We start from the raw sequence: 23,578 nt of genomic DNA, 5'->3' as shown, positions 1-23,578 counted from the left end.
TTTTAGAGGCTTTTTGTCCCCTTTTGTGGAATTTCAGATGCTCTACCAAGAATAACATTTTAGAAATTGCTATTTTATACAATTTGATCACCATTACTTTTTTATTAAAGCCTGTAGGTAATTGAAATAATGTTTGAGTGGTATAGGTAAGGATTACATAGTATTTTTTTTGTTTTTAGTTTTACTAGTTTTAATCTTATTAAACCCATAGAAACATTGCCAAGTCTACCTTAGAACTGATTCATTTTTCTTATCAACGTGTTTGCTCAGCTGATAATAGACTTTTTTTAAAGAGCCATTTTAGGTTCACAGCAAAATTGAGAGGAAGGTATAGAGACTCCCCATACAGAGATTGCCCCCACACATGCATAACCTCCCCCATTATCAACACCCCCATCAGAGTGAAACTGTATTGACATATCTTATTGCTAAAAGTCCATAGTTTGCAGTAGGCTCACTCTTGGCATTGTACATTTTATGGGTTTTGACAAATGCATAATAGCATATTGTAGTATCATACAGAGTAGTTTCACTGTCCTGAAACTCTGTGCTCTGCCTATTCATCCTTTCTTCCCTCCTAACCCCTAGCAACCACTAATCCTTTTACTATCTCCACAGTTTTGCCTTTTCCGGAAAGTCATATAGTCGGAATCATACAGCAGGTAGCTTTTTCAGATTGACTTCTTTCACTTAGTAATATGCATTTAAGGTTCTTCCATGTCTTTTCATGGCTGATAGCTCATTTCTTTTTAGTACTGAATAATATTCCACTGTCTGGATGTATCACAGTTTGTTTATCCATTCACCTACTGAAGGCTATCTTGATTGCTCCTAAGTTTTGGCAATTATGAATAAAGCTGCTATAAACTTTTATATGCAGGTTTTTGTGTAGGCGTAAGTTATCAACTCATTTGGGTAAATATTAAGGTAAGAATATGTCCGTTTTGTAAGAAACTACCAAACTATCTTTCATAGTGGTTTTACCATTTTATGTTTCCACCAGCAATGAATGAGAGTTCTGGTTGGCACACATTCTCACCAGCATTTGGTATCATCAGTGTTTTGGATTTTAGCCATTATAGTAGATGTGTAGTGGTATCTTGTTGTTTTAATATGCAATTTTCTAATGATATATGAACATCTTTTCATATGCTTATTTGCCATCTGAATATCTACTTTTGTCAGATGTCCAGATCTTTTGCCCATTTTTAATGGGGTTCTTAATTTTCTTATTGTTGAGTTTTAAGAGTTTTTTAATATATTTTATTTTATTTTATTTTTTATTTATTTATTTTCGGTACGTGGGCCTCTCACTGTTTTGGCCTCTCCCGTTGCGGAGCACAGGCTCCGTATTATTTGCAAATGTCTTTTGCAAATATTTTCTCCCAGTCTGTAGATTGTCTTCTCATTCTTTTGATAGTATCTTTCACAGAGCAGTTTTTAATTTTAATGAATTCTAGTTTATTAATTATTTGTTTCATGAATTATGCCTTTGGTGTTGTATCTGAAAAATTATCACCATGCCCAAGGTAACCTAGATTTTCTCCCACATTATCTTCTCAAAGTTTTATAGTTTATGTTTTACGTTTAGGTCTATGATCCATTTTGAGTCAATTTTTGTGAAGGGTATAAGGTCTGTGACTAGATTCATACTTTTTTGCATTGGATGTCCATATGTTCTATCACCATTTGTTGAAAAAAACTATCTTTTCTTTATTGTATTGCCCTTGCTCCTTTGTCAAAGATAAGTTGACTATATTTATGGGGGTCTATCTGGGCTCTCTATTCTGTTCCATTGATCTGTTTGTTTATTTTTTTCCACCAATACCACACTGTCTTGATTACTGTAGCCTTACTATAGTTGAGTGTCTTTCCTCTGATTTTGTTCTTCTCCTTCAATATTGTGTTGGCTATTTTGCACAGTTTTTATCCTTCCACATAATCTTTACCATCAGTTTATTGATATACACAAAATAACTTAATGGGATTTTGACTGAGATTACATTGTAGCTTTAGATCAAGTAGAGAAAAATTGACATCTTGACAATATTGAGTATTTCTGTCCATAAACATGAACTATTGCTCCATTTATTTAGTTCTTTTTTGATTTCTTTCATCAGAGTTTCATAGTTTTCCTCATATACATCTTGTACATTTTTTTGTTAGATTTATATCTAAGTTTTTCATTTTTGTTGTGCTAATGTAAATGGTATTGCGTTTTTAAATTCCACTTGTTCATTGTTGGTATATAGGAAAGTGATTGACTTTTGTATGTTGACCATATATCCTGCAAACTTGCTTTAATTGCTAATTAGTTCCAGGATTTTTTTTTTTTTTCTGGGTCAAGTTGTTTGGATTTTCTGCATAGACAATTATGTCATCTGCAAACAAAGACAGTTTTCTATTTCCCCTTCCCAGTCTGTATACCTTTTATTTCCTTTTCTTTTCTTATTGCATTTGCTAGGACTTCCAGTATGAAGTTGAATAGGAGTGGTGAGAATAGACATTCTTTCCTTGTTCCTGATCTTAGTGGGAAAACTTCTAGTTTCTCACCATTAAATATGATGTAATATGATATAAGCTGTAGATGTTCTTTTACAAGATGAGGAAGTTCCTCTCTGTTCCTAGTTTTCTGAGAGTTTTTATCATGAATAGATTTTGCATTTTGTCAAATGCCTTTTTTTGCATCTATTGATATGAATATATGATTTTTCTTCTTTAGTCTGTGATGTTATGGATTCTATTAATTGATTTTTGAGTGTCAAACCAGCCATGCATACCTAGGATAAATCTTACTTGGCCATACTATATAATTATTTTTATATATTGTTGGATTTGATTTGCTAATATCTTGTTGAGGATTTTTGCATCTATGTACATGAGAGATATTCTTTTGTAGTTTTCTTTTCTCATATTGTCTTTGCTTTTGGTATTAGGGTAATGCTAGCCTCATAAATCTGGGTTAGGAAGTATTGTTTCTGCTTCTACCTTTTGGACGAGATTATAGGCAATTGGTAGAATTTCTTCCTTAAATATCTAGTAGAATTCACTCATGAGCCCATCTGGGCCTGGTGCTGTTTTGGAAGGTTATTAATTTATTGAATCAATTTGTTTAATAGATGTAGTTCTCTTCAAATAACCTATTTTTGTATGTGTGTGAGTTTTGGCAGATTGTGTCTTTCATGGAGTTAGTCCTATCATCTAGGTTCTCAAATTTACGGGCATAGAGTTGTTCATATGATTCCACTTTATTGTTGTTATTATTATTATCCTTTTAATGTCTATGGCATCTGTAGTGACATCCTCTCTTTCATTTGCCATGTTAGTAATTGTGTCCTCTCTTTTTTATTTTTCTTAGTGTGGCTAGAGGTGTATCAATTTTATTGATATTATCAAAGAAAAAGCTTTTAAGATTTTGTTGATTTTCTCTACCGATTTCCTGTTTTCAATTTCATTGATTTTTGCTATATTTTTAATATGTCTTTTCATCTTGTTACTTTGGATTTAATTTGCTTTTCTTTTTCTAGTTTGCTAAAGTGGAAATTTAGGTTATTGATTATAGTTTTTATTGCTTTCTAATATATGCATTCTAAGTTATATATTTTCCTCTAAGTACTGCTTTGCTGCATCCCACGAACTTTGTTAAGTTGTATTTTCATTTTCAGTTAATTAAAAAAGCATTATATTTTACTTGAAATTTTCTCTTTAATCCATGTCTTACTTATAAGTGTGTTGTTTAATTTCCACGTATTTTTGGATTTTCCAGGTATATTTCAGTTATTGATTTCTAGTTTAATTTCATTGTGGTCTAAAAGCAGGTATTGTATGATTTCTATTGTTTTAAATTTGTTAAAGTGTGTTTTATAACACAGGATGTGGTCTATCTTGGTGAATATTTTACATGACCTTGAGAAGAATGTGGGTTTTTGTTGTTGTTGTTGTTTTGCTGTTGTTGTGTAAAGTAGTCAAAGATGTCAATAATAGCCAGCTAATTGATGGTGCTGTTGAGTTCTGCTTTGTCCTTACTGATTTCTGCCTGCTAGACCTGACCATCTCTGACAGAGGGATATTGAAGTATATAATAGTGGATTCATTTTATTTCTCCTTGCATTTGTATTAGTTTTTGCTTCACATATTTTGATGGTCTTGTTAGGTGCATACAGTATAAGGATTGTTATGTCTTCTTGGAGAATTTACCCCTTTATCATTATGTAATGCTCCTGTTTATCCCTGATAAACCTAGTTAGTCTGAAGAGTATGAGACTTTTAATGCAATGAAATGTATTATCTCTGGGATGATTTTACCTTCTATATGGGACTTACTTAGTTTCTTATTAGCCTGCTTTAAAAACTTGTGCTGTAATTTTAAGTCCTATATACCTCCCAGTTCTTCTCTGCTTAAGAAAGCACATTAATAACACTAGTGCTTCTAATAATAATAAAAAACCATTTATATTTTTATCGATGATTGGATTAGTGGTTTATCAACACTTGTCTTTCATCTGTGTGCTCAGGGGAAGGTTTATGAATGACCCTATTTTGCAACCTTCAATTCTACTTCAAGTTAAGAAATCAAATCCAACAAAGATCTTTAGAAAACTAAGGGTTAGACCCTCTGCTCATTTCTGGAGGAATCAAAATTAGACCTTATGCTTCCTCAATGCAAAGACTCTGTCTTTCTAATAGCCTGGATGCAGTGCCTGACACATAATTGCCATACTATATATATTTCTATTAAAGTGAATGAGGGATTAAAGTTTACACTGTTTCCTAAATATACCTGTTTCTTGTTAGTAATGGAAAAGTTAGGGCCAAAGGGCAGTCTTTGTGGCATAACCTTATCTGTGCCCCAGACTTCTTCGTTCAGACAGTAGGGCGTTATCCTTTGGCCGCTATGCTCACCTCTCTGTTCATAAGTTCCTTTCCATGAATATTCTCACTTAAATAATCTTCCAGTCATATGACCTACACTGCTAGCTTTCCATACATGTTTAGAGGTTACCTTAGGGTATAGGTTACTAAGCTGGGATCTCCCACTAGGAGTGCAAAACATTGTAGACTAATGAATACAAAGATGTACAAGGCAAAGTCACTGAACTCAAATGTACCTACCTTCTAGCTTGAGAGAAAAAACCTTCTCAAAAATTATTCAGGAGTGTGAATAAAGGAGGAGTCAGTGTGAAGGAGGAGATGAGGTAAGGATTTGGAGAATGGGTAAGAGTCAGCCACAGGTTCTATATTGGAGGATAGTGGCAGTAGGCTGAACTTTTAAATTCTATTCCAAGTGGAGATTGGTGGTACAGAATGGTAATAAACAGATTTAAAGATCGATATCTTTTTTATATTTGAAAAATTTGGTGATGCTCCAGGATATATTCTTTGCATTAATTTTCTACAGAGACAAAGCAGTCTGCCTAACTGAGGGAATTAGCTTTGGGAGGATAGGAAGCTGCAAGCAATCAGGATAGCAATAGGATTCCTTTATTTGATTTTGTTGCTTACAGGAATAGAAATTTTTATCCGAACTGATCTTCATTCATGATGAAGGCTTCCTATTGTTAAACATTAGGGAATAATTCTGACATGGAGGCAAAGAAGGTTGAAATATATTGCAATATGTATACTATAATCCTTAAAATTTTTTTGCCTTAACTATCTATGGATACTTGCATAGAAATTGCTCTTTATCTTTCTGCATAGTAATTATCACTATGCTTGAGAATACATCATTTCTTCACTCTTCTTTGAAGGAAGTTCTAAACCTCCATCCCTACTCCCTTTGGTCTTTCTATTACTTCATTTTATTCCATGATTTTATCTCTGCTTTCACATAACACATGCTAACTCACAAGGAACATGTTTATCTTTATATTGGAATTTTTCATCTTTAGGAAGTTTGTTTATTAGACAAATGGATAAAGGGTTAACAAAACTATTTTTCCTTCTGCATTGACAGATTATACCTTTGGTCAACTGTCTTCCTTTGTTCTCCCAGGGACTGATGAAGGAAATATGCTATCTATGTTTCTAGACTATATTACTTGTATTTTAAAAAGATCTCTGATTTGTAAATTACATCTGGACTATGAAGGACTTTTAATGAGCTGTAAATAACCTGATGAGGATACCACAGCTTAAGGGTTCCCTGATTGATACAACTCCAAGCATATCCCTTGTGGAATTCTGAAAGCTATACCTGTGTTGTTATTATAGGTGCTGGGTTAGGTGACGTTTAAGCCTAGACCTGAAAGATGAGTAGGAATAACTAGGCAAAAGGAGTAGTTAGTGGGTTAGGGAGAGTGTTTTTAAAATTCACTTTTGGAGACCCCAGCAGGTGAGAGAGAATATAAAATTTTTGAAGAAAGGAAAGACATTTTCTATAACTGGAGTACAGAGAGCAGAAGACAGAGATGTACAAGGGAGACTGGAAAAGTAGGCAGGGGCAGGTTGTGTTAAGGAGTTTGGATTATTGTAAAGGTGGAAACAAGTTACTGAAGGATTTAAAGCATCTCCCAACCTGGTTTGCTTGTGCATATATCATGATATTTGAAAAAAAAAATCGAGACTTAGGCAATATACCTCTTTTTTGGTGCATATTTTGATCATGCTTTATATTCACTCTGGACCAATGGATATTAGTGAGAACATTTTTTTTCCATAATAAGAAGCATTTAAAATTAGTATATCATGGATATTGCTTAAAACAGATGTCTGTCTATCTATCTATCTACTATCTATCTACTATCTATCTGTCTATCTACTTATGCCACTGTGTATTGATAAGAATATAAATAGACTAAAACAGGTGGTATGTACAAGTTATTTAAATTGAGATTCTCTACTGAAGCATATTAACTAATGCAGGGAGTAATTAGTATTATTTCTCCATGGATCTCTTGGTAACATGAGTTGGAGAAGTGAGTTCTGAATAGGAAGGAGGCATTAGAACTTGTTATATGGGTTAGAGATGCAGATAACAATTGTAGTTTGCTACATTTTCTAGTTTACTTAGTTTTCTTTCAGTCTTTAAATTGTACTCTACAAAAGGAAATGGAAATGGACTATTTAGTCATTCATGTACAAAATCTACTTCGAATAAGACCCCAATGCTTATAAAACAGAGTGGTTTCTATATAATTGCCTGATATTGTGCTACCCATGAAGATTAAATAACTATTAATTTTTAATTACAGTATCAGTGCTAGAGGAGTCAGAAATTATTATGAGAGATTTCTGTATTGGTTAGTTTATTCTTTAATTAGTGTATTCATTTTCTTAATAAATATTTGGTGCTTACACTGTGGCAGGGAGTTCTAGAGTGTGTGCTAGGGATAAAAGAATGAACAAAACATGATATGAATACACAATCAGAAAGAGACAAATGGCATGAAGGGAACATACCTGGTCCTTTGAGATTATATAATGAAATTACCTGCTCTAGACTAAACCAAAACAGATTTTAGAACAATGGAAGCTATCATATGGTTTTAAACTATGAGTGACTTCAAAAGATAACTCTTACATAGTGTTCAGAATAGAGTGGATGGAGTCAAATGAACGCCTTAAGATTTATTAGAACACTTCCATAGGTCTAAGAGAGAGATGCTAGTAGCATGGTTTAAGATGGTGTCAGTGGCAATGAAGAAAAGTGAATAAATTGGAAAGATATTTAGGAGTTAAAGTTAATAGGGTTTTAAGATAAATTGGGTATGGGAGATATCAAAGAAAGGGGAAACATGAATACTTCTTGGTTTCTGGTTTGTGTAATCAAATGGCTAATGCTTATATTTGCTTATATATTAGAAAAGAACCAGGGGCAGTGTCTGGAATGGGAAGGTGCAGGGGAGAGTAATAACATTTTTTTTTTTTTAATGGGAGAGACATGAGATATTTAAATGTCTATGGGAAAGATAGTTGAAGGGGGAGTGGCTGGATTTTTGAGCAGAGGAGAGAAAGTTTAAAATATAGTGGATAGATGAATTCATAAGAAAAGTAGTAAAATTGCTAGGTAGTTAGGAGATGTTTTGTTTTGTTTTTGCGGTACGCGGGCCTCTCACTGTTGTGGCCTCTCCCGTTGTGGAGCACAGGCTCCGGACGCGCAGGCTCAGCGGCCATGGCTCCCGGGCCCAGCCACTCCGCGGCATGTGGGATCCTCCCGGACTGGGGCACGAACCCGTGTCCCCTGCATCGTCAGGCGGACTCTCAACCACTGCGCCACCAGGGAAGCCCCGAGGAGATGTTTTGAGATTGATGATAATGAGTTTCTAGTGGAATCAATCTGCCCTATTGTATTACTTTCTTAAGCAGTTCTTAAACACAGCCCTGAAGAAAGCTGATAATTGAGTTAGAATTAGGGTTTTGATACAGGTTATAATGAAAAGACAGACATGCTAACGAATTCAGGATGTATGGTGTTGTTGAAATTATGGGGCCACATAAAGAAGAAAATGGAGAATGGAGGGGTTAATAGATTGGGAAAAAGCAGATCTGTCAGTAGACTGGAGATTGAATAAGGTTGAATGTTGATGTAATTGGACGGTTTAGCTCAACATAGAAGAAGATATGGTCAGAAAACAAGATGGTTCAATTTAAGATTTCAGAGCCGGAAAACGTTTTAGATATGACAAATTTCAGATTATGACCTCGGGAGTGGGCATCTAAGGAAAAGTGAAAAGATTGTTAGAGATGAATTGGTGGAGAAGCTGCGAGGCCAGGTTTTCAGCAGGGTCATCCACATGGAAACTGAAGTTACATAGGGTGAGGGCAAGCTTTAGGTGAGGTTGGATTTAAGAACTATTTAGGAGGTTTATGAAGTAATAACTTGGAGTTCTTTGTTCTCATGGAATATTTACTGGCATAAATTCTTGCAAAGCAAAATAGTGACATGTTTCCCAATACAAAAGGTAAATAATATCTAACAATTGCATATTAAAATTTATTTTATATATTCATATCTTACCTATTTGGAAGAATGTCTTGTTAAAATGAGACTTCTATATCACATACATATCTATGTTGCCCCCATTTTAAGTCAAACAAGTATGAAATACTGTGCACATAAATACATATGCTTTCCTCACATATGTATCAGTTAGCTTTTTTTTCCCCACATAACAAACTGCTCCAAAACTTTATGGATAATAACAATCACCATTTATTTAACTCATTTTCCTGTGACCTAACTGAGTGATTCTGCTGACTTTGACTAGATTTGGCTTATCTCAACGAAGTTCACCCGTACATCTCTGGTAGGCGGCTGAGATGGCTGGTGGCTAAGTGATCCGGGCTGGCTCAGATGGATGTCATGAGGCTGCTCCTATGGTCTCTCATCCTCCAAAAGCCTTCATTCTTCATATGGCAACTTAGAATGGCCATGGGTTCTAAGACCATGACTGGAGGCTATGCTTCTTGAGGTCTAGGCTTGGAACTGGCACAGTGTCACTGACACCACATTCTGTTGGCCAAAGTAAGTCATAAGGCCAGTCTAGACTCAAGTCAAGATGGGGAAATAGACCCTATCTTTTGATGGGAGAGGTTGCAAAGTCACATTGCCAAAGGGTATGGATACAGGGAAGGAAATGACCCGAGCTATTTTTTTTCCAAAGAATCTACTACACATCCTGTGTGCGAGAATGCTAGATGTAGGTGAAAAACCAAGCAACTGGATGTTATAAGTCTGTACTCCTGCTGTCTCACCCCCACTTAATTGTCATGTGTCCTTGGACAAGAAAGTTCTTTGATCATTCCTCTTTTGTTTATAAAGCAAGGGGGGAAGAAAGTAGGAAAGAATACTAGCTGAGTTATTTGCCTACTATCCTTAGTGATAATCAAATGAGAGAATTGATTTGTATTTTAAATGGCTTTATCATTGTAAGCCATTATTTTTATGCTGATTACATCCCACAGCTCTTTAATGTGGGAATCCACAAAAATATCCTGAAGAGTTAATAACACTGAGATATCTCCTGGATGTTTTTCTTTATGCTCCTATGGCCTGAGGGGATTTTCAAGTAAGGAAACTGGCTAGAAAGGAAGGCTGATGACTGAAAGTTCTCCATTAACCCTGCTGTGTTCTATTATGCATTTGATGTGTTTGATATTCTCTTCCACCAGTGGAACCCCAGGGATTTGTGAGCTAAGAGCTCAGAGATTGGGATAGAGGCAGAATGCCACTGGAGTACAGAGGAAGGCACAGGAAGATTGGAAAGCATGGAGTGAAATTAAGCAGAAAATGAATGAGCAGACAAAACTGGTGGAAAGCACAGAATCAAGAGGTTGTTATAAAAAGGTATTAGTAGAGAAGGGAGTCATTTTATTTTGGCCTGTCAAAGTATCCAGTATTACCATATGGGTTAAATTAAAATTCCCAACAAGGGATTAAATATAATTTGAGGGGACTTCCCTGGCAGCCCAGTGGTTAAGACTTCACCTTCCAATGCAGGGGGTGTGGGTTCGACCCCTGGTTGGGGAGCTAAGATTCCACATGTCTCGTCAAAAAACCAAAACACAAAACAGAAGCAATATTGTAACAAGTTCAATAAAGACTTTAAAAAATGGTCCACATCAAAAAGAAAATTCTTAAAAAAAAATTATGTATGTAAAAGAAGTATAATTTGAGGACCAATCTAAAGGTTATGAGGGTGAGTTATAAAATAAGTAAAATCTCTTATTTTAGATAGAGTTGAATATGACACCTCTTCCCCCCTCCCCAAATCACATGATGCAGAAGAAATCATTAATCTGAATTATGTACCGTGGTGAAATGTTAACCTTAACAACACAACAGTGACTAATGGATTTTCCTTAACATTGTTTTGATATTTAAATAAAACATTCTTTAAAAATTACATCAATATTACATATAGAGCTCAAGGAATTTCAAAAAGCAGACACACCTAGTAATTCCCAGTAATGCTGCTGTATTAGGAAACAGAATATTACCAGAGCCCTTTCATATCTTGCATAGTCACTACCCCTCCCCAAACAAAGGAAGCCACTTTGACTTCTAGTGACATCTAATCCCTAAGAGTAGTTGCATTTGTATTTAAACTTTTATAAATGGAATCATGCAATATATACTATTGTGTCTAATCTCTTTTGCTCAGTATGATACTTTTTAGATTCATTCTTGTTATTTCATATAGTTCTAGTCTGTTCATGTTTATTTCTGGATAGTATTGCATTGAGTGAAGGTGCAGTGATTTATTTATCTATTCTACTGGAGATGGACATTTGGATTGTTTCAAGTTTTAAGTATTTCATCAAATTTTAGAACAAACTCATTAACTTTGAGTTTTGATTATAGTAATTGCATTAAATTCTTTTGGATACAAAACAGTGGAGAATGAGATAGCTAAAAAAAAATCTTTCCAGGGCTTCCCTGGTGGCGCAGTGGTTGAGAGCCCGCCTGCCGATGCAGGGGACACGGGTTCGTGCCCCGGTCTGGGAAGATCCCACATGCCGCGGAGCGGCTAGGCCCGTGAGCCATGGCCGCTGGGCCTGCGCGTCCGGAGCCTGTGCTCCGCAACGGGAGAGGCCACAATAGTGAGAGGCCACAATAGTGAGAGGCCACAATAGTGAGAGGCCTGCGTACCGCAAAAAAAAACACAAAACTTTCCAAATAAAGAAAAAACTTCTGTATTACTCATTTTGAATAACAGTTTCTGGTTTGATAAGTAGATGAAAGGGACACTGTGGACAAATTAAAAGATGAAACTAAAAAAAAAAAAAAAAAGATGAAACTTTGGGGTTATGTGTGAGAGCAAAAAGGAGTTTGGTTTGACTGGAGCACTACTGCTTGGCAAAGGCATGGTTGGAAATGACCTGGCAGTGTGGACAGAAATGGGGTTGTGGACCTTGAAGGCCTGTAGAAATTGTATTTAATGTCTATAATGAGCCCCTGGAGGATATGCTCGATACTGTCTTTTAAGAAGATTAATATTGCAGTGATTATTGGGATAAGGACCGGAAGACTGCACAGCAGTTGGCTATTGTGGGAAATGCATGAAGAATCTGAAGAACTAGGTCCATTCCTTGCTAGCTGTGTGACTTTAGACAAGTTGTGTAACCTGTCTGAGCTTCAGTGTCCTCCTATGAACAGTGGAGATAGGAGTCCTGGTATTGTGAGAATGAAATGAGTTGGTCCATGTTAGAGAATTGCAGACTCTCTAGGGTTCTGGGGCCTCCACAGACCCCTAAGTGGGCCACTGCTGGGCCTGGGTGGGAATAAATGGGAGGCAAGGTATTTAATCTCCTTTATTCAGTCTTATAGAGACTGCCTGTATTTAAGACAATACTGCTGGTACAAATGTGATTTGTTAAATTGCACATTATGCTCTAGATATAGTGAGGTTCAGAATGAGGTCAGATAGTGAAGTGCAAGGAGTGTGGAAAAGACTGCCTATGTTTGATTCTTGGCCCCTCCTCTTACCAGCTGCATGAACTTAGTCAAATTATTTAATTTTTCTAGGCTATGTTTTAGTAATGATACCTATCACATAAGATTATTAACTATGCCCCCTCCCTGCCCCACCACACACTCAATTCACCCCACCCACATTTACTTGTGTAGTAAAAAGTTTTTCATACATTTATTGAATGTATTGACTGCTTAACCTATTAATATATGCCATGCTTTGTAATTGACACTAGGTACATTCTTCAAGGGGTTTAGAGTTTCCTGGGATACCATACATGCAAACAGAGACTTGTAATAAAGTGCTATTTTGACGATTGTTTTAATAGAGATGGGCAAAGTGTATATGATAATACAAAATAAGGACACCTAAGTCACAGTGGGTATAACAGTGAAGATGGTGGGGGAGGAGAGAAGATGTCAGGGAAATGGACATGGAGGAGAGAGTCTCTGCCATAAACTATAAGTAAGACCCCGGCCACCAAGAGAGTGGGAGGGAAGAGTGCTTTAAGTAGAGGGGACAAATTGTTAATGTGGCATGAAACAGCATGGGCACTCTGGGAACTGCACATAGTTGAGCATGGCAGGAGTCTAGACAGCAGGAGGAGGACTTGCTGGGAGAGATGCTGACCAGACAGGCAGATGCTAGGTCCTGAAGGGCTTTGCATGTCATAGTAGGGAGTGAATACTTGATTCTATAGGTAATGAGCTAATACTAAAGATTTTAGACCAGAGAGGGACATGATTAGATATATATGATGTAAAATGATAGCAGGCTGGTAGCCTATACAGTGTGATCACATAATTAAAGGGAGTGAGAACAGAGGTAATATGGCTGATGGAGAGGCTGTTACTGTCACACATTGAGAAAAAACATGAAGCCATGACCAAGGCATGGCCTTGAGAATAAGAAAGAAGGGATGTTTTTGAGAGACTTATTCAGGTATATTTTGAGCACTTTGAATGCTGAGATCCTCAAGACTTGATAACCGGTTGGATGTGACAGGAAAGGGGGTGCTCAGCCCCAGGTCTGAGAGACCGGTTTCATAACGATGTTGTTCACAAGAGTAGGGACATATTACCTTTTGAACACCTATGGAATATCTAAATGGAAATGTACAGCAGGTATTTGGCTTCTGTATCAGGAACTCATAGAAGTCAGTTGAAACATGGGCATGCAATAAATCAACCAGGAGAGGCTGAGGGTAATCGTAATGAGAATCCTAACACATAAATGAAGCATGGATAAGGTTAGCCCCAGAAAATGATTTTGAAAGAGATGTCAGCTGGGGAGTTGGCTAAGATCTAGGAGAAAGTGGTGACATAGAACCTATGACAGAGAGAGTTTACAATACTTACCAAACATTTTGTAACATTTAAATAATATTGGACATGGCTATAGAAAATGGTGCTTTTCGATTAAGTGGAGTCCAGAGTAGGTACCCCTCAGGGTGGATCACCTCCTCTTGGAGAGATCTGCCTACATCAGAGGTCAGGGGAGTGTGTCCTCCCGTTATTTGGGCCTAATTCTAGTGGGTCCTGATTCTTTACATTCTAGTTGAGGGTTGTGGGTAGTATTTAGTTTAAATGGGGTTAAAAGTTTCCTCTCTGTTTTTTCTTCTTTTGTTTTTAGCTGTTTTTAGAAAAAAGAATTCCAGTAGAAATAATTTTCTCTGTAGTATTGTGTTGGCCAAAAAGTTCGTTTGGGTTTTTGTAAGATCTTATAGGAAACCCCGAATGAACTTTTTGGCCAACCCAGTATTTAAATAGAAGTAATACAGTTCCTTTAAAAATTGGAGCTAAGTGGAGGACAACATCTACAATAACACTGTTTTTATTTTTTAATTTAACCCTTTGAGTTTTTCATGCATTTTGACTATGGGTTTCTTTAGAGCAGAAGCAAGGCATACTTGTCTTAATGTCCCCAGGGCACAACTCAGAGCCTGCCGCATAGAAATCCTCAATAAAAACTTATTTTTTTCTTTCTTGTTCATGATTATGTAGTTCCTTTTTTGAGAGCTTCCAGGCTCTCTTGAATCTTCTTACCTTTCAACATCTCATTTCATTGAATTATGCCAATTCATCTTCTGAATTTTATTAATGCTACTCTTACTGTCTAAAGTTCAATATCCCTGCCTCCCCCAAGTGTTCAAGTGAAATAAGAATTGATTTAAGTCTGTGTATATGCCACAGCATTTGAGAGTAGGAATAGAAATAGAGCCAGGCCTAAGGTTATCGAGGTTGAGACAGAGAACTGTCAGGATGCTCCTGTTCCTTTTTTGCTTCCATAAGGTCTCCTGTTTCTACTTCTCTTTATTTTCTCTCTCTCTATTTCAAATTTTTATTGTGCAAAATTTCAAATATATACTATCATATAGAGTATAACCAAATGCATTCCCAGCCTTTTTTCACTGTAACTTTACGATGCCATAATTAGAGTCTCATTAATGTTACATCTGTTCTACTATACCAACCAGTTCCTCCATGTTGATCAGACTTAAGTTTAGAGTAGGTTATGTTAGATGCCTTGTCTCCTCCCTGGGATATAGAATTAGCAGTAAGGAAGTCATGGACTCCTTGAGACTTGGAGGTGATGATCAGATGAGAGGGTCCTGGGTCACTGCTTTGTCTTTTCCTCATGCACCAGGAATGGCTTTACCCTCTCTACCTGGGTGGCTTATCACATGCTTCCTCAAAAAGTAACTTTGAGAACTTCACTGATTGAATAAAGTCTGTACTGTGTTTCCATTTGGGTAATGCTATATTTGATGTTTTAAGCTTCTTAACAAAATATGGATTTTCTTGCTGCCATTCCCTTATAGTATTCTTTTCAATGACTACTGCCAGAAGATGATAGAGTTTTGTAGGTATGTTCCCATTCTAGGTTCAACTCTTCACTTTTTCACAGCTCTACAAATTTAGTGCTTATCATAACTGTGGCAGGAGGTGGTGGAAATAATGGCATTTGCTCATTCTCATATACACAGAAGTATTTCCTGTTTGCTTGACACTAAAACTAGGATTCCTTTTTCAGAAGTTTTGCTGTTCGTAGCATTTATAAAGTAAGAAATAAAATTAAATCTTTTAGAGTACAGGAAAAGTTTTGTAGGAATAAGAAATAAAAGGTCTAAATTCATCACCCTATTTCTATACTCTGAGTATATTGCATTTGAGCTATTTTCTCCTTTGGTTTTTCTCTGTGCTATTTATACTTCACTTATGAAAATAAACTCTGTCTTCTTTACCTAATGAAAAGATTTTTTATCTAATAATCTACAAATATCTTATTTCCTGGTGGGAAGGAATCTGCATTTAAAAAGTTTCTTTATCACTTCAGCTTTTTGTTGTTGTTGTTGACTTAAAGTCGGAGCTGTAGTATGTGTATGTTCTTAGTATATAAATGGTGATTGAGTTCCTTAAGGTGAACCACTGTATTGTTTTCCTTAGCCTTTTCTTTTCTGAAAGTGTTGTGTCATTTCTTTTTTTTTTAATTCAGGGAATCAGCAGTCTCTTCAGTTCTTTAAAGGTGGTGCGTCTCTTGCGACTGGGCCGTGTTGCCAGGAAATTGGACCATTACCTAGAATATGGAGCAGCGGTCCTTGTGCTCCTGGTGTGTGTGTTTGGACTAGTTGCTCACTGGCTGGCCTGCATATGGTACAGCATTGGGGACTATGAGGTCATCGATGAAGTCACAAACACCATCCAAATAGACAGTTGGCTCTACCAGCTGGCCTTGAGCATTGGGACTCCGTATCGATACAATACCAGTGCAGGGATATGGGAAGGAGGACCCAGCAAGGATTCACTGTATGTGTCCTCTCTCTACTTTACCATGACAAGCCTTACAACCATAGGATTTGGAAACATAGCTCCTACCACAGATGTGGAAAAGATGTTTTCCGTGGCCATGATGATGGTTGGCTGTAAGTATCTTTTCTTTTATTTTCTTTTTTTAAAAAAATTATTGTTGTTGATAATTCTCCAGGCTTCAGTCTCTGACAGGAGTAAATGAAACTACTTTGTCTTCAGAAAAATGTTTAATTCATATCATTTACATTGGTTTAATTTTTATTCAGCCTTAAAAAATAAAAATGCAAAATAATATATTTTACTTTTTAGAATGTTTTAGCACATGAAATGAAAAACAATATGAATGGACTGATAAAAAAATTAGAATGGGAACTCTTTGATTTAATTCTGTTCATAGCGTTGTACCTGGCAGAGCTGTTTCCAAAAGGAGACCAATATCTAGAAAGGCAGCATCTGGCATATTCCATAGGTTTAGTGGGCAATGCATAAAATTCATAAAAAGTAGACAGGATCTGATGTGAGATACCCTGTTTAGAAAATGTTTTATTTAATAATTAGTTTTAGGTAGGCTTTTACAATTAAGACTAGGCAAAGAGTTTATAAATCTAGTCTCCATTAAAAAATTCTAGCTGGAATATATTCCGGTCTGAGAGGATGAAAGTATTAGTAAATGTAAGCTTATTCAGCAATGACAAAAGTGTCTAGGATGTAGCATACAGACCTGGGTACTAAATGTCTTGATGACGTTCTTGGGAGTAGAATTCTCTCTACAGGAGTGAAGGACCAAGTATTCTATCCTCAGACTGAGACTGGATGATACAAAAGATCAGAATTAAGGAAATACATACAAAAGAAAATGTTGAAAAAGGAGATTTTTGAGGGGAACTTCATCACCATACACACTCTCACGTTGACTTTGATGATTTATCCAAGCCTAGTTCTGAGACCTAGAGTAACCTTAGGACTGGAGTTATTTTTATTTATTTATTTGGCTGCTTTGGGTCTTAGTTGCGGCACACGGGATCTTTTCTTGCGGCACGCGGACTTTTCTAGCTGTGGTGTGGAGGCTTCTCTCTAGTTATGGCGCATGGGCTCCAGAGCGTGCGGGCTCAGTAGTTGCAGTGCGCGGGCTTAGTTGCCCCATGGCATGTGGGATCTTAGTTGTCCAGCGTCATGTGGGGTCTTAGTTTCCCGACCAAGGATCAAACCTGTGTCCCCTGCATTGAAGGCGGATTCTTAACCACTGGATCACCAGGGAAGTCCCAGGACTGGCGTTATGATTAGTGTTATTAGCACCTTTTAAGCTTCTGGGTCATGGTAATTGGTTTTTGGTCTAAGCCATCCTTTTTGAGATTCCACATTATAGAATTTTATGTTATGACACTAATGGGAAAAACGTTAGAGTTCAGGAATGTTGGCTGACTCATGAAAGGTCAGTATCTTGGGTCTAAACAAGGTACTTTTCAGAGTTCATAATGTCTGCAAGCTATTGGTCGCCAATGTTAACAGTTGTTTAGCCTTCTGTACTCCTTTGTACAGGTACAGAAACAAGAACACACAGGTTCTCTTTGCTGCTTAAAAATAACAGAGGGAGAGTGAGAATTCCAAGTGTTGTTTCCTCCAGAGGCTTTTAGGAGGAAAATGTTCTTACAAAGAGATCTTGATGATCTCTTAATTAAACTACTGCCTACACCCTGAAAGTGGTAAGATGTATTGGCAAAAATGGTGGTTTATAAATTCAGAAGGCAACGTTTTGTCAGATGTAGTATTTATTACTGTACTATTTTTAATATATACATTTTGCCTTATACTTGAGCATAGTTAGATTAACAAATTTATTTTGAATTATAGATTCACTGGAAGTTGCAAAGACAGTATAGTGAGGGCCTTTGTGCCCTTCCCTTAGTTTCCTCCAATAGTTATATCTTATATGACTCTAGTACAAGATCAACATTGGCATTGGTACCATGTGTGTATATAGTTCTGTGTTGTTTTATCACATGTGTAGATTCTGTAACCACCACTGAAATCAAGACACAGAATTGATCCATTACCACAGAGATCTCCCTCATGTCATACTCACCCCTTCCCCCAAGCCTCCCTAACCCTGGCAACTACTGATTTGTTCTTTATCTATATAATTTTGTAATTTTGAAAATGCTATATAAATGGAATCATGCAAAATGTGATTTTTTGAAATTGGCCTTTTCCACTCAGCATAAGACCCTTGAGATCCATCTGAGTTGTTGAGTGTATTAATAGTTTGTTCCTTCTTATTCCTGAGTAGTATTCCATGGTTTGGATATACTGCTGTTTAATCATTCATCCATTGAAGGACATTTTGATTATTTCTAGTTTTTGGCTATTACTATAAAACTTCCATGCACATTTGTGTAGTTTTTTGTTTGGACATAAGTTTTTAGTTCTCTGGGATAAATACCCAGAAAAGAGATTTCTGGGACGTATAGTGTCTATTTATTTTTTTAAAGAAATTGTCAAACTATTTTGCAGAGTAGACACACTAGTGTAGTTTGATTTTTCAACAAGAGAATAACAGAAAAATAAAATCTATGTAGAGTTGAAGGACACCATTATTTACTTTGTTTCTCAGGCCCCAAAACTTGGGAATCATCCTAGTTTCCTGTTTTTTTCATGTATTACATCTATTCATAACAAGTTTATTGGCTTTACCTTCAAAATACTCCATTCAAAACACTTCTTCAGAAATTCTTCTCAATGCTACCCTCCTATAAAAAACCACCACAATGCCAATCACTCTTATTCTCTTCCCTTTAATCTTTTCTTCATTGTATCTACCAAGACCTGAAATCATGTTTACTCTGTTTTTCTTTTCTTCAGAATGTAAGCTGCATGACACTAGGGCCTTTGTCTACCTTTTAAAAGCCTCTATATACTCAACTTCTAAATAATTCTTAATGCCATGCTCAATCTAAATTTGTTGTATGAATGAATGAAGTTGAAGATGTCCTGATGATTATAATAGGAATCTCCTGTCATTGAATCCGCCCCAGTTAGGTCTCTGATGAACATACATGCCAGAAAAATGCACACTCTGAATTTTAGCCATGATTCCTTTGTGAAAGCCCTGGTGAGCTCACCTGTATTGTCTGCCTGTGGTAGTGTAGCAGCTCCTTCAGCTGGATTGCCCCAATCTTAAGTCTCTCATGAGGCCTGATGGTAAGTTCTGAGAGGCTAGTCATTAAAAGCGCCAACAACCCTTTCTCCCACCATTTTTTTGTTTTTTTTTTTACCATCTACGTTCTGAATTTACCTACATTGGAAATTTTCACATAGATTCAGTTGAGTTTTCAAAACTTCATTTAGTTCACAGTTGGTCCCATTCTTCTTTACTTCATGTATGGCTAATTATATTGCTATATCAAAACTTCTTTCTCCTCTCTTCGTCAGTTCCTGTCTTAATTTCAAGATGAAGTTCTGGTCATAAAGAGGATCCTTTTCTTCCTGAGTTTCTGCTATCTCCTTTCAACACCTGAATAAACCAATATCTGACATCTTTTACCTGTCGAATTTGGTTTGCTTTTTATGCCTCTGAACAAATCCAGCTTCTATAGCCAGAGTGTTCCAAGGAGATACCTTTTAATTTCCTTCTTAGTTCTTGGGTCCTTAGTAATTTCATGGAATATTTCCTTTGCAACAACCCAAGAAACTGATAGAAAACTGTTAAGACCCATGAAGTGTTACAGTAACTTCCCACAATTCCAAAAGTTATTAGACACACATGCACAAAATATCAACCAAATGTGGCTATTTCAGCTGTTTGTGATCTTAGTATAATTGTTTTCCTGAGATTGGCTCCCTGTACACCGATGCCAAAATGAGATACAGAGACAGAGTTTTGGAGGAGAAAGAAAGGGTGGCTTTATTCTTTGCCAGGCAAAGAGGGGAACACAGCAGGGTAGCACCTCAAGAACTGTGCCCCGCTCCCTGGGGAATAGGGAGAGGTCTTATAGTCAGGGCTCATGGGCAGGGGTGTGCAATAAGGATCAAGGTGGTAACAGTCCTCCTGCATTCTTCTTTCTTCTGCAGTTTCAAAAGGGTGGGGTTGCTGACAAGATTAGGGTGTGTGCAGGGTCTCAGGTGGTCACTCTCCTAATCTTGATGAGCTTCCCTGGTCCCTTTAATCTTGCCTCAGGTGGTTTCCTGGCTGCTCCTCCCTGATTTGCAACTGTTCAAATCTGCCCTTTGGAACTCAGGGAAGGTCATGGAGGCTGGAGTCTTGCCTATAAGAAATGGGGGACAAAAAGGCCTCTGTGCCTGGGAGCCCCATAGGGCCCTGCTCAGTTTCAGTAGCACCAGGGAAAACAAAGGAAAACAAACCACCAGTGTTCTCAAAACCTAATAATATGTGTTACCAGCCACAGACCTAGCCAGGGATTTAGCGCGTGTGTGTGCGTGTGTGTGTGTGTGTGTGTGTGTGTGTGTGTGTGTGTGATGGAGAAAGGGGAGTAAGGGAAGAGGGAGATAGAAAACCGGTTTATGCTTTCATCTGTGCTGGGATCTAGTCAATCTGTTCCGGCTATTTGAGAAGCACCACTTGTAACCTTATAACTCAATAACTGAGAAAGATGTTTTGTCAAAAGGTTGTTGGAGATACCAAGTGCCTATTTTCTGTTGAGAAAGTAATCACTGCTTGTAAATGATAGCTTCATTTTTCTGGAGAAAGTCATCTGAAATTTTTGTGCCTTCCAGCAAAATTTAAAAATTTCAATGGCAGCAATTCCAGTTCCTAGAGACTTTCTGAGCCCTCTTCTTTCTTTAATGGTCTTTCCTCTGAGACTCCTTGGTTCTTTCTGTTACTGAGTCCCAGCTCGCTCTGTTCACCGCGAGACAGGCCAGTAAATCGGTAGACGAGGTGTTGAGGCAAGGAAAGACGACGGCAGACCGAGAAGATGGCAGACTAGTGTACCCAGAAAACCATCTTATCGGGGCCTGGATGCCAGTTTCTTTTATAGAACAGAGAGGCGAAGAGTTGAGGAAGAAAAGTAAAAAGGCCATTTGTCTTGCAAAATCTTCTTGCTTGGCCTGCATCAGGGAAGGGATGTGTTAATTTCTTCTTTTCTGCAGCCATTCACAGGTGGGCAGGGTCAGAATGTCTCTCTGTGAGCTGAACAAAGGCCTTTTAGTTTGTCAGGCAGAGGGTCAGGGTTCCCTGTGGCAGGCCATTATGTATACTTACAGCTGTAGGTAGTGATTATAATGAGAAAAGCAATGACTCTGTCCTGGACCACAGTGTCAAAGGTCTCCTTGTTGATATCAGACAAATCTTCAAAGTTTATGACCACGGCCTCCCTTCAATCCCAGTCACCTTATGTTTCCTCTTGATCTCTTCTATGTCAGCAGGATCCCAGAGTATTTCTCTTACCTGCTAGCTAGGGATTTCTTAGGCTTATATCCTTTGTTCCTACATTCCCTCAAGGTAGAGAACCCTCCTGCTCAGATTCCAGATCCGGAAGGGTTGTTTCTTACATACGCCTAGCACCATGTGTTTTTTACCTCAAATTTGTCTTCTCTTAGTTTTGGCATGCTCTATGCTTTGAGTGCACTCCTTGGTTCTGGTAGCAGCCATTACTACCACAGGACAGTCAGTTCTGAGTGAACCTGACTACTCTGCTGATATTCACGAAATTCACTACTAAAGGGCTTTTGTGAAAAAGAGCATTTTCGAAGTTTAGTTCTGCAGCAGTTGTGGAGAATAGCATACTTTATTTTTTAGATCAAGATGTGGGTAATCTCTGCTAATTTGCTCAGTAAATACTTAGTGATGCCTTCCTGAAATATTTTCAAATCCATTTCATTTATATAATCTTATTATTGAGCCCCTAGTAACTTCCTTTTTTTTTCCCGAAGATTAGCAGACTGACTGATTTTGCTTCTATTTAGAAAGCACCTTCATACACTGATGATTTGTTCTGATGGCTATAAAACAAAGGAATATGAATTGGAATATTCTGCTATGATTATCCTTTTTGTCTTAATGTATTTTTATGAATCCTCTTTTAAAGATTTATCAAGAAAGCAATTGCTTAGCTCCTTCTTCATTACTAAATAATCACATAAAATATTTTAGTTTAATCCAACAATTATAAAAAACTTTACATTTGCATCTTTCACTACAATTTTATAAAAAAAAGAAACAAAAATGTGAATAACTTTTTGCCATAAATCATGTCCAACCATAAATTTGTTAGCTTTTGTTTGCTTTGTTTTGTTTTAATATACTATAAAATATTAAATACATTAGTAAACATGTAGACAGTATATTTCAAAGGACTATAAATATTTGGGTATTTATTTTATTTAAAAACATTTTTCTCTCTTTCCATTGTTGTCTGCTTAGTTGCTAAATTGAGGCAGCCTACCTCACGTGGTATATGACACTCAGAATCTGTCCTGATAGGATGCCATGCAAACTAAGTCCTTAAAAATAAAGCAAAGGAAAATGAAAAACTACAAATATGAAAATATGAAAATTGCCTAGGTTTAATTGGTAGAGAGGAAACCCAGTTATAATAATGCTAATCTGCAATTTTTAAATAGGATGTAATCCATGGTAGCTCAAAGAGTCTAAGGACTTTCTGTAATTCACTGGCAAATAAATGGTTTAGCACATTTAGAAGAATAGCAGGGGAGTGGGATGTGTATAACAGGAAATTTCAATCTCCATGTGGGTGGTTAAGAGCCACCAGGGAACACTTAGTTACACACTGGTCACTCAGCGTCACGCAGTGGAGACTGATGCCACACATCATATTCTCCAGTTCATGGGCTCAGTTAGCACTCTCTGTGGGGTTCAGATAAAAGCCAAGCTGAGACTATGGGCATTGCCCTCACTCCCTCCATAGGAAATGGAAATAAATACAAGATGGTGAGACTCAGAGATTGGGAGAATACAGAATAAGGTGGAGCAAAGGCCTGTGTGACCTTGGATGGTTTTTGGATCTCTTTGGGTTTTAATTTTTTCAAGTGTGAAATGCAGATTTGAGATAAATGACTTTTAAGGTTCCTTTCAGTACTAACATTCTGTATATCTAAGATTCGGTTAGCACAGTTATGCCACTGTCCTTAGAATTGGACTGGTTATTGGAGATGAGGTTAATATGGAAAAGGAAGGGGTGTCTCTTAAAAGTTTTAGGGCTTTTCATATACAGTGCATATCTTGTTTTATGGAGAATAAGATGTGTCTTATATGGAATATATTTAATAAAGAGTTTAGAGGGAAGAACTTCAGGGAATATTATGGAGAAAAAAATTATACTTTTGAGGCTTCCCTGGTGGCGCAGTGGTTGAGAGTCCGCCTGCCGATGCAGGGGA

General features: G+C 37.1%; 1 protein-coding gene across 1 annotated transcript in view; it reads left to right on the top strand.

The window, feature by feature from the left end:
- KCNH5 (potassium voltage-gated channel subfamily H member 5) overlaps window positions 1-23,578 on the top strand; it is a 346,085-nt gene that overhangs the window by 78,794 nt on the left and 243,713 nt on the right. Inside the window, exon 7 of the mRNA XM_024117436.1 lies at window positions 15,912-16,338. Within this exon, the coding sequence (XP_023973204.1) occupies window positions 15,912-16,338 (427 nt within the window). The remainder of the gene's footprint in view (window positions 1-15,911; window positions 16,339-23,578) is intronic.

Source organism: Physeter macrocephalus, chromosome 11 (assembly GCF_002837175.3).
Source record: "Physeter macrocephalus isolate SW-GA chromosome 11, ASM283717v5, whole genome shotgun sequence".
NCBI classification, from domain to species: Eukaryota; Metazoa; Chordata; class Mammalia; order Artiodactyla; family Physeteridae; genus Physeter; species Physeter macrocephalus.
Note: the sequence above shows the minus strand (reverse complement) of the source record. Positions and strands in the feature narration are given on the sequence as shown.